At 41.9% G+C, this 12257-nt stretch overlaps 1 protein-coding gene across 6 annotated transcripts in view; it reads left to right on the plus strand.

Annotated features, from left to right (window-relative positions):
• ACOT9 (acyl-CoA thioesterase 9) overlaps nt 1–11128 on the plus strand; it is a 61792-nt gene extending 50664 nt beyond the window's left edge. For all 6 annotated transcript variants that reach the window (XM_067024088.1, XM_067024089.1, XM_067024085.1 and 3 more), the window contains 8 exons: nt 3125–3198; nt 8423–8490; nt 8960–9071; nt 9234–9324; nt 9502–9587; nt 10000–10087; nt 10237–10387; nt 10811–11128. In XM_067024088.1, coding sequence (XP_066880189.1) covers nt 3125–3198; nt 8423–8490; nt 8960–9071; nt 9234–9324; nt 9502–9587; nt 10000–10087; nt 10237–10387; nt 10811–10899 — 759 coding nt within the window. In that variant the 3' untranslated portion in view covers nt 10900–11128. The remainder of the gene's footprint in view (nt 1–3124; nt 3199–8422; nt 8491–8959; nt 9072–9233; nt 9325–9501; nt 9588–9999; nt 10088–10236; nt 10388–10810) is intronic.
• Nucleotides 11129–12257: the final 1129 nt, after the last annotated feature.

A 12257-nucleotide genomic window follows, 5' to 3' on the forward strand; every position in this document is an offset into this window, starting at 1 on the left:
CGGACGCGCAGGCCTAGCAGCCATGGCTCACGGGCTTAGTTGCTCCGCGGCATGTGGGATCTTCCCGGACCAGGGCACGAACCCGTGTCCCCTGCATCGGCAGGCGGATTCTCGACCACTGCGCCACCAGGGAAGCCCAACAGTTGAATTTTTTAACTTTCATGTTGCTGTAACTGACGGTAATATTGCTTTTAAAGCAAATATTGTAAAGTTGTTGGGGATGCTGCTCTGATTTGTTTGCACCCTTTTTTAATCTTCATGGTTGATGCATGGTGGATTCCTGGCATAAGACCTGCTTTCTAGGGAATCTTGGACAAATAGGTTGAAAAAGAGATACGGGAACTGTTGGGAAGCGAGAGCCAATGAAAATCAGTGTCAGAGAAGTACAGACTTTTGTTTTAAATTTGCATTTTTCATTGGCCATTTTGATTAATAACTCACGGCTTGAGTGATCCTTTATTCCAGAGAGGGAGCTTGGCAGTAGGTACCCTGCCTCTGGTTTGGCTGAGTTCAAATCCCAGCTCTGCTGCTTATTAGCGATGTGACTGTGGGCAAATTTCTTGCCTTCTCTGAGATGCTGTTTTGTTATCACAGTAACCACTAATCAAATGTTGGCAATTATATTACTTTATCATCATTACTATGGAGGTGGTCCCAGATCTCTTCTAGGCTTGACCGTCAGACTTGCCTTTTGGGGTTCCTGTTAGATCTCTCTTCCGAGTGTGCTCTCGCTACCTCAAGTCCAGTGTGTTCCAAACTGAGTGCATCAGCTTCCTTTCCGATTTTGACCCTCCTCCGGTTTCCCCTTTGCCACCCTCCCATTTCTCCCAGCTCCAAACCTTTGTGAAAGCTTTAATTTTTTCCCCTTTCCTGTGCAGCCTTTTGCCAAGTCTTGCGAATTCATCACCCACAGCTACTCACCAGAGTCCTTTCTTCCCCTTCCCCTTGGCCTCTGTGTTTCATTCAAGCTCTCACTGCCTCTTGTGTGAGTACTTTAGCTATCTTTTAATTACTCTGCCTCATCTCGTCTGTTCTCTCTCTGTTAATTTTACACATTTCTTCCAGATAGATCTTCCAAAGCCGATCTTCAATCACATCTCTTCCCTTCGCACAACCCTTCTGTGACCATTATCTGTGGATCAAAGTCTAAATTGCTTTGACTAGTTAGGATCTAAGGTGCTCCATAAACTAGCACCAACCTACCTTTGCAGCTGTATCCCCTCCAACTTACCATTCACACACCTTCTTGGAGTGCACAGCTGGAGACCTTGAGCGTCCTAAGAGTAGAGAGTTGTTCACCTTGCATCCCTGATGCTCAGCACTAGCGGATGTTCACTGTAATACACTGGAACGTAAACAGTACGTGAGCGGGTGAGCGTCCTCGTGCACACTTTTCCCTTTGCCGGGCTTCCTTGGGCTCTGGCTCTGCATATCCATATTCCACCTGCGCTTCTGGGTCACTTCATGCTCGAAACCTTACCTGATCTTTTCAGCTCATAGACAATTGACCTTGTCTCCTGGTACCTGCTGTCCTCTGCCCTGCAGAACTGTGTATGAATGTCTTTTCTCTTTCGCTCGACTACGTGCGCCTCAACAACAGGATCCGGGTGTGAGTCACCTCGCCCACTTCTGACGGCGTTCATTTAACTTTGACTTAGCAGTGATGTATGGAGTGCCCCGTCTGTGCTCGGTGTACAGCAGTGAGCAAAACAGAGAAAGGGAGACAGACACATACATAAATGATTACGATATAGTAAATTATTACGCACTAGTTCTCAACAGGGACACTGTTGGCATTGTATGTGGGAAAATTCTTTGTTCTGCCGGAACGTCCCCTGCCTTGTGAGCTGTTTAGATCTTTGGTTACCCCTCGCTGCGCTAGTAATGTCCCCCAGCTCACGTGACAGCCATCATCTGCACTGCACATTTCCAGATGCCCTCCAGGGGGTGACATCTTCCTCGCTTATGTTGAGAACCGCTGTCAGGAGAGGACTTCGTTTCCACTTAGGTGGCAAACAAAGGAGGGAGTGATGAACTCTGTCTGGGGAGTAGGGCTGGGGCCGGGGAGGGGAGGAGCGTCTTGAGGAACCCGGCCCTGAGGAAGGCATCTGGCAGAGGCGTGGAGGGGAGGCGGTCAGGTGACAAAATGGGACATTTCAGGACCTCCAGGTTGTTAGCTGTGGCTAGAGAAAGGAGTGCAGGCATGCCGGGAGTGTTGGGTGAACAACTAGAGTGGAATCTGGGCTCCGTGGTGGAGGCTTTACATAGAATGCCAGCAGGCGTAGACCAGATGCTGGGGTAAAGGAGGACCTCTTGCAAGGTTTGAACAGGAGAGGGACATAGTAAGATTGGTGAGACTCTTCTGAAAGTCGAGGGGGAAGGCTCATAACGGCCTGAACAGGTAGTGGTGGTGAGATCTAGTGGTGTGTTTGTTGAGGATGGAACCAGCTATACCCTCACGTTACGATATGACTTGATGATATGACTCTCCTGACTTCTAGGGAAAAAAAAAATACCTTAAAATGTCAGTGGCCTCTGCATTGTAAATATTTAGCTTAACCCACAGAATTCTCATTGATCTTACCCCTTCTTGGAAGCCCCTGTGCCAGGCTAAGGAAACAAACACATCCTGGTCGTTGGCACACTCAAGTTCTCTGAAAATACAAATGTCTGGGAGAGCGCTGGGAGGTCCGCCTGGCTGTGTGTGCCTTTGGGAGGACAGGTAGGCCTGGAGAAAGCCAGCGTTCTGCAAGATGCAGGACGCTTAAATCATGGTGATGCACAAGGGCCCCCCGTGACCCTTACCTTTGGGTCCCGGTCACTCACAGCTCCAAGGCCCATAATTTGTGCCCATCTCAGCACTTCTCACACGGTGCACTCTTTGGGTTTTTGGGTGCCTCTCTCCTCCGCTAGACCACAGACTCTTTGCTCTTGCTGCCTTTTCCCCCCTAGAGCCAGCCCAGTTGTGTGCCTGGCATCTCAGCAGATGGTGGTTAGTGAAAGCACTCGTCCCGTTTTGCCAATTTCAGCCTTTCCCGAAGGGTGTGATATCAGTTAGGATTGTAGGAGGTCTTCCCAGTAAATGCATTTCTTACATCTGCATTTTCTTTCCTTTGTTCTCTAGTTACACGACAATGAATTTTCCCCTGTTTTGGATGCGACATTTGTAATGGTGGCTCGTGATTCTGAAAACAAAGGGTAATTGCGGTTTTTTCCTAATTCGTTATTTTGAAAAATATCAAAGATACGTAAAATTGAAGAGAAGACTAATAATTTCTAGGATTCCATCACCTAGACTTAAGAGTTTTAAACTTTTGCCATATTTGCTTCTTCTGTTTTTTTTAAAGTATATTATTTTCTTTATAATATTTTAAGGCAAATCCCAGACATAATGACATTTCACCTCTAAATACTTCAGTGTAGGGCTCTGCTTTAAAAATGAGGCTATTTCCTTAAATAACTACATTACCATTAGCACACCTAACAAAAATAATAGTAAGTCCTTAATATATTCTAATAGTTCATATTCACTTTTTCCCAAATATCTTTAATGACTTATTCAAATCAGGCTTCAAACAAGGTCCACATTATTACGTTCAATTTGTATGTCTAAGTCTGTTTTTTTTGTTAACAGCTTTATTGAGATATAATTGACATACCATACAGTTCACCCATTGAAAGTGTACAATTTAATGGTTTTTAGTAGTATATTCATAGAATTGTGCAGTCTCCAGTCTGTTTTTTTTTAAAACCCTACATTTGTTTATTTATTTATTTTTGGCTGTGTTGGGTCTTTGTTTCTGCGCGAGGGCTTTCTCTAGTTGTGGCGAGTGGGGGCCACTCTTCATCGCGGTTTGCGGGCCTCTCAGTATCGCGGCCTCTCTTGTTGCAGAGCACGGGCTCCAGACGCGCAGGCTCAGTAGTTGTGGCTCACGGGCCCAGTTGCTTCGTGGCATGTGGGATCCTCCCAGACCAGGGCTCGAACCCGTGTCCCCTGCATTAGCAGGCAGATTCTCAACCACTGCGCCATCAGGGAAGCCCCTCTTCAGTCTGTTGTAATCTGGAATGGTTGTGTGTCTCCACTGTCCCCTTATCCTTTCATATCATTAACTGATTGAAAGCCCAGATTGATTGTTCTTTACAGTGTCCCACTTTCTGGATTTGTCTCATTGCTTCCTCGTGGTATTTTTTTTTAAAACTTGTTTCACTCTCCCTAGTATTTTCTGTAAATTGAAGTTAGGTCTACACCTTGATAAGATTTGAGTTCAGCGTATTTGGTGAGAGCACTTCGTAGGTGATGATGTCTCTGTATCTCATATTTTATCATGTCAGGAGGTATAGATTGTCCCACTCATAGTAATGCTGAGATTAATGTGTGGGTTCAAGTAGCGACACACTTTAATTTTTGCCTTGTGTAGTTGCATTTATCCTCTTATGATCAGCAATAATCTACAGGTGTAGTACAGTACAAGGTGTATCCAATGTATCCAATCTTATGAATAGCTAGTTTCCCATCAGTCTTCCTCCAGTGCTTTTAATGTCCTTTGCTGATCATTGCTTTTATCATTTTCATTAGGGGATGTAAAATGATTCTCAAATTCTGTCATTTCTTTCTATTTTTATTAGCTGGAGATCTGTAAAGAAGAGCTTTCTCTTATCAACGAGGGCAATTTGGTTTGTAAAGGAAAGTTAGGATCAGTGTTTCATTCTTGCTTTTATTTACACATTTACTAGCTAGTGATGACATAGTTTTTCTACTGTTTTGCTTTTTAAAAAAGTATCATTGTGCGTTCATGGATTTTAATATAGTAAATATGTTTTAATAAATGGCAGCCATTGTTCTTCCTGTTTCTCGGAGTGAACATCTTTGGTCAGTGGGAACTCCTTTAAGCTGGCTGCTGTGATAAGCTCTTTTGACATTTCCTAGTTAGTCTTTGATAACTTCCTGTTCTCTGGTACAATGAGATGTCTTGGACTCATCCTGTACATTTCCTGCCCCAGGGCTGGAATCAGCCATTTTTCCAAGGAGTCCTCAGGCTCCTTTTAGTGGGAAACTGGTATTTAGACACCAAAATCTGGGTCTAGAACTATACGTTGTTACTAGTTTGTCGTGTTTCTAGGCCTTTTCAGTAGACAGGGCTTGAATGTATGTTAAAAACCGAACAAAAAACCTCATAAATTTATACTCTCATTTCCAAGTCCAGTTTAACTGTACAGACTTTAACACTTGATCTTTTTTCTCTTACATTGGAATGTTGATTCCCTAATGCCAGTTACACCCAAGGCACTCAGACTGGGAAAAACTGTTTAATTATGTTTGTGGGAGTGGAGTGGTGGGGGGAACGTTACAGGATTGCTGTTTTTACAGGACGGAGTCTAGAGGCCTATGGGAAGTCTAATTTGTTTTAGAAACTTGAGTTAGGAGTCTGCAATGAGAAATCTCTTCTGCTGCATGGAAAGCTGACTTGGAAACCCGACTTAAGATCAAAAAACCCCTTGGTGACTCTGATCCGAGCAAAGAATCCACCCATCTTCTCTAGCTGTTCTCACCAGCTCCAGCTGACCTGCCTGCCGCTTCTAGGGGCTGCCCTGGGGCTCCTTTTCCAGCACTGAGGGCAGGGCATTACTTAAAGCTTCTCTCCCAACTGATGCATCCTCATTTTCCAAGCTGCCATTTCTGTACTTTTGTTTCCGTTTTTCTTTCATCCAACCTTTGGATTCTACCACAGTGAAGTACTATCCCTTTCTCAGTGTTTCATTTTAGAAAATTTCACATCTACAGAAATGTAGAAAGAATAATGCAATGAGCACGCATATGCCCGTCACCTAAATTCTCGAATTAACATTTTACCACATTTGCCTTACTCTTGTCCTTTCTCAATAAATACAAACATATATACTTTTTCCCCTGGAATTGTTTCAAAGTAAGTTTGAGACTACTTTACCCTAATTCAGCATGTATCTCCTAAGAATAAGGTCATTCTCCTACATAACCTCAGTGCCTTTATTATATCCAAGAAATTTAATGGTGATACAATTATATTATCTAATATTCAAACTTTGCCAATTGTCCCTAAAATATTCTTTATAACCTTTTCCCCTGAGTCAGGGTCTGATTAAGGACCATATATTTTATGCGGTAATCATGTTTCTTTAAATAATTCCCCTTAAAATAATTCCCCTGCCACTTTCTGCCTTTTAAGACATTGACTTTTTACAATTTTTTATTGAAGTATAGTTGATTTACAATGTTGTGTCAGTTTCAGGTGTACAGCATAGTGATTCAGTTATATATCTATATCAGTATCTATATCTATACCTATATTCTTTTTCAGATTCTTTTCCCATATAGGTTATTACAAAATATTGAGTATAGCTCCTTATGTTATACAGTAGTTCCTCGTTGGTTATTTATTTTATATATAGCAGAGTGTATATTTTAATCCCAAACTCCCAATTTATCCCCCCCCAGTTTCCCCTGTGGTAACCAGAAGTTTGTATTCTATGTCTGTGAGTCTATTTCTGTTTTGTAAATAAGTTCATTTGTATCATTTTTTTTAGATTCCACATATAAGCGATATCATATGATATTTGTCTTTCTCACTTTACTTAGTATGATAATCTCTAGTTGCATCTATGTTGCTGCAAATGGCATTATTTCATTCTTTTTTATGGCTGAGTAATATTCCATTTTGTATATATACCACATCTTCGTTATCCATTCATCTGTCAATGGACTCTTAGGTTGCTTCCATATCTTGGTTATTGTAAATAGTGTTGCAGTGAAAATTGCGGTGCATGTATCTTTTCAAATTATGGTTTTCTCCAGATATATGCTGAGTAGTGGGATTGCTGGATAATATGGTAGCTCTATTTTTAGTTTTTTAAGGAACTCCCATAGTTTTTTCCTTAGTGGCTGTACCAATTTACATTCCCACCAACAGTGTAGGAGGGTTCCCTTTTCTCCACACCCCCTCCAGCATTTGTTACTATTATTATTTTAAAATATTTATTTATTATTTACTTATCTTGGCTTCACCAGGTCTTAGTTGCAGCATGCGTGATCTTTAGATGTAGCATGCGGATTTCTTAGTTGCGGCATGCCTGCGGGCTCTAGTTCCCCGACCAGGGATCGAACCTGGGCCCCCTGCATTGGGAGCTTAGAGTCTTAACCACTGGACCACCAGGGAAGTCCCTCCAGCATTTATTATTTGTAGACTTTTTGATGATGGCCATTCTGACTGGTGTGAGGTGATATCTCATTGTAGTTTTGATTGGCATTTCTCTAATAATTAGTGATGTGGAGCATCTTTTCATGTGCCTTTTGGCCATCTGTATGTCTTCTTTGGAGAAATGTCTATTTAGATCTTCTGCCAATTTTTTATCAGGTTGTTTTTTTTTTATATTGAGCTGTATGAGCTGTTTGTATATTTTGGAGATTAATGCCTTGTCAGTTGCATCGTTTGCAAATATTTTCTCCCATTCTGAGGGTTATCTTTTCATTTTGTTTATGGTTTCCCTTGCTGTGCAAAAGCTTCTAAGTTTAATTAGGTCCCGTTTGTTTATTTTTGTGTTTATTTCCATTACTCTAGGAGACAGATCCAAAAGATATTGCTGCGATTTATGTCAAAGAGTATCCTGCCTATGTTTTCCTCTAGGAGTTTTATAGTATTTGGTCTTACATTTAGGTCTTTAATCCACTTTGAGTTTATTTTTGTGTATGGTGTTAGAGAATGTTCTAATTTCGTTTTTATACATGTAGCTGTCCAGTTTTCCCAGCACCACTTATTGAAGAGACTGTCTTTTCTCCATGTATATTCTTTGCCTCGTTTGTGATAGATTAATTGACCATAGGTGTGTGGGTTTATTTTTGGGCCTTCTATCCTGTTCCATTGATCTATATTTCTGTTTTTGTGCCAGTACCATACTGTTTTGATGACTAGTTTTGTAGTATAGTCTGAAGTCAGGGAGCCTGATTCCTCCAGCTCTGTTTTTCTTTCTCAAGATTGCTTTGGCTATTTGGGATCTTTTGTGTTTCCATACAAGTTTAAGAATTTTTTTTTCTAGTTTTGTGAAAAACGCCATTGGTAGTTTGATAGGGATTGAATTGAATCTGTAGATTGCCTTGGGAAGGCATTGACATTTTTGAAGAGTCCAGGCCGGTTGTCTTACAGAATGTTCTACAACCTATATTTGACTATTTCCTCATAATTAGAACCAGGTGAAACATTTTGGCAAGTGGCCATATCCTTTTACAACGTGAACTTTCTAGTGTGTAGATAAGTCTGTAACCAGAAGACTCCCCTAATTGTTCAGCGTTTTTATGTGAAGCAGTCAGTAAGTGTTACCCAAAATGAACACCTTCAGTTTTTATTAGGTAATGGCATGTCTTAAAATGTTTCTTTTCTTTTCTTCTCTTTAGGCCGGCATTTGTGAATCCACTCACCCTTGAAAGCCCAGAGGAAGAAGAGCTCTTTAGACAAGGAGAATGTATATTAATTTGTTCATAATAAGATACAATTTAAAAAGCATATTAACTGTATTGCAGAGGAGATTATTTAAGAGTATGTATGGACTCCTCATACCAGTAAAGTGTCCACAGAGTCCATACTTAGAATGGTTTTTATTGATGATACAATATTAAGTGAAGTAATTTGTTTTCTCACATTTAATGAAATGGGAAATGTATCTTAATGAGATAACTGCTGGTTGGGGCTGTAGGTCAAGGTGATTATAAGTGGTCTCACACTGAGCAGACATGATTTCCATCTGAAAGCAAAAAATCACTGAAAGTGTTATGTAGCCTCAGCAGCCTTCTCTGGGATAGATGTGCAATTTCCAGTGGGCTTTTTGAAATCTGGAAATACTGTGTTTATAGGGTCCGAGGCAGCCTCGGTTGGCAGCCCAGTGCTGTAGTGTGGCCCTCCTGATCATAGCTCCTTATTGTCTCCTGTTCCAGTGAACAAGGGGACAAGGGTCGCCTTCAGCTCCATGTCATTACTGAAAATGGCTCCTACTGCTGAGGAGAGGACAACCATACATGAGATGTTTCTTAACACGCTGGATCCAAAGTAAGTTAGGATGGTGAGATTCGTGGTTGGGAAAGCATCGAAACCTTGGCCTTCTCCAGAGCTACACTTGCTTGAACATACTGGGCATTGTTTGCAAATATTTTACTTTTCAGCAGCAAAACCATGACATTGATAGGGTTTACTCAATCTCCATTTGTACAGGACTGTAAGTTTTCGAAGTCGAGTTTTGCCTCCTAATGCAGTGTGGATGGAGAACTCAAAACTGAAGAGCTTGGATATTTGCCACCCTCAGGTATTGGAATTTAGTGAAAAATCTTCTAAACAGGATAACTTGGACTTATGACACCCACCTAAGAGTTGACACGCCTTCAAACTGACCTCTGTTCTATGGCATTGTGAATTCCTTTCTTTTACAGATTCGGATCATCACAGGGCTTGTATTTATTAATATTTATTTTATGTCCTGTAGGAGCGGAATATTTTCAATCGAATCTTTGGTGGTTTCCTTATGAGGAGAGCATATGAACTTGGATGGGCTACTGCTTGTAACTTCGGGTGAGTTGGATTTAAGGTAGTCTTAGCTCCTGAGAAGCCGTTTATACTGCCTCACTCAGTGAAACATTTTGGACCCGTCTGGATGTGTTTGGGAATATATTGTGTTGTTAAATAAATGCCACACTGGTACCAGGTGGGTTTGATCTTCATTTTAGAAGCCTCTTGCTCTGATGTTGTCACTTAGTACATTAAATGCCTGCTGAGAAAAAGGGGTGATGATACACAGAAGGGGAAAGATGATTTAGGTACTGATCTGGTCACAGTGTCATCTCTTACCGTCTGGTATGGTTATTCCCTCCCTCTCTAGGTTTATTCTTTGATCATTTAAAGTTTGCTTCAGCTGATTGTCAGGAAAAAACTAGAGATCATCTGAATTTTGCAGTTGACCCTAAGTACTGTGTTTTCCCAATAGTGGTTCCCGACCATTTATAGTCACTGTGGATGACATCATGTTTCAGAAACCTGTTGAGGTTGGATCATTGCTGTTTCTTTCTTCGCAGGTAGGTGTGCGATGAGAGATGAAATACAATTTTTATTATTTGGGCCTAGAAGAGAGGTTTTTATATTCTAAAGCCACCGTTTCTCTTATGACTGCTTTCTTCCCCCTTCCTGATGCAGTTAACTAACTATCATGTCCATAATCGCTTAGGTTTGCTTTACTCAGGGAAATTACATTCAAGTCAGAGTACACAGTGAGGTGGCCTCTCTACAGGATAAAGAGCATATGACCACCAATGTCTTTCATTTCACGTTCATGTCGGAAAAAGAAGTGCCCTTGGTTTTCCCCAGAACATATGGAGGTAAGTGGCAAATGACTGCTTGTCCCTAATGAGGGGAACTTTTAAAGACATTTCTCTCCTTTTAAATTGTTGTAGGAAGTACTCTGATGCCCATCAGCCCTAGAGCATGTCTTTAGGGGATTGTGCTTTTGAGATTCTGCAGCCCTGAAGGCCAGGATGCCTCATGGCGTTCAGGTGGCCATTGCTTCTCTGCCTACCTGGCTCTTGTCTGAAGGGCCATTGTCAGCTGCAGGCAGCCACTGGTGGTCAGGACCGGTCCAGCCAAAGGGCCGGAGTCGAGGTACTCCCTGGCCCAGCAGCACATGCCTAGTGCCGGTTTTGAATTTTCATTGCTGTCCCAGTGTTCCCAAGTAGTTTTGTGTTTGTATAGTGATTTTCTTAGGTGCTGCATGTGTCTCCAGAGCTCTCTCTCTTATGTTCCAGAGTCCATGTTGTACTTAGATGGGCAGAGGCATTTCAGCTCCATGAGTGCACCAGTGACCTTGAAAAAGGACTACCTCATCAAGCCCTAGGAAGACCGCGTTTGTTAAAGGCCAGTGCCCCACAGTGACACGGTGCCTGATGAAGGCCTGAGCAAGTATATTGCTCTTAGTGTTTATTCTCATCCTCCATAGAGAAGAAGGATGTATTCAGCTTTTAGGTTGATCAGAAAAGTAGAATGAGAGAATGGCTGGGTGGGGCAGAGGGGGAAAGAATTATTGAATAATAAATACTTTCAAGACAATTTAAATTGTGAACCTACCACGTTTCCTCCTGTCTACTCAGGAAATGAGGGCTGAATGCCTTTTTATGTGACTGGACACATTCTTTTCTTACACATATTGCAACCATCAATCTACATGGTTTCCTGCCAGGGCATTTGGAGGGCATCCTATAGACCTGACCTTTACTTCAATACCCTGTATTATTTAAATGCCATCAACCCTATGTGATTCCTTTGTATTTTTTTAATGTTGGGGGTAGGAGTTTGTTAATTTATTCATTTATTTTGGCTGCGTTGGGTCTTCATTTCTGTGCGAGGGCTTTCTCTAGTTGTGGCAAGCGGGGGCCACACTTCATCGTGGTGCGTGGGCCTCTCGATATCGCGGCCTCTCTTGTTGCGGAGCACAGGCTCCAGACGCGCAGGCTAAGTAGTTGTGGCTCATGGACCTAGTTGCTCCGTGGCATGTGGGATCCTCCCAGACCAGGGCTAGAACCCGTGTTCCCTGCATTAGCAGGCAGATTCTCAACCACTGCACCACCAGGGAAGCCCTCCTTTGTATTTTTGCCTCCTTCTATTTCCCAGCTTCTGTTGTTAGCAGAGGGTACATGAAAAGTTGTAGTAAAGGGATTCAACAAAAAATATAGCATTTGTAAGGATTTGTGGGAAGCTTTAGATCTGAAACCATAGCAAGGAAACACAAAAGACCCTGAATAGCCAAAGCAATCTTGAGAAAGAAAAATGGAGCTGGAGGAATCAGGCTCCCTGACTTTAAACTATACTCCAAAGGTACAGTGATCAAGATGGTTTGGTACTGGCACAAAAACAGAAATGTAGATCAGTGGAACAGGATAGAAAACCCAGAGATAAACCCACGCACATATGGTCACCTAATTTATGACAAAGGAGGCAAGAACATACAGTGGAGAAAAGACAGCCTCTTCAATAAGTGGTGCTGGGCAAACTGGACAGCTACATGTAAAAGAATGAAATTAGAACACTCCCTAACACCATACACAAAAACTTCAAATGGATTAAAGACCTAAATGTAAGACCAGACACTATAAAACTCTTGGAGGAAAACATAGGAAAAACACTCTGACATAAACAACAGCAAGTTCTTTTTTGACCCACTTCCTAGAGTAATGAAAATAAAAACAAAAATAAACA

This window comes from Kogia breviceps, chromosome X (genome assembly GCF_026419965.1).
Source record: "Kogia breviceps isolate mKogBre1 chromosome X, mKogBre1 haplotype 1, whole genome shotgun sequence".
NCBI classification, from domain to species: Eukaryota; Metazoa; Chordata; class Mammalia; order Artiodactyla; family Physeteridae; genus Kogia; species Kogia breviceps.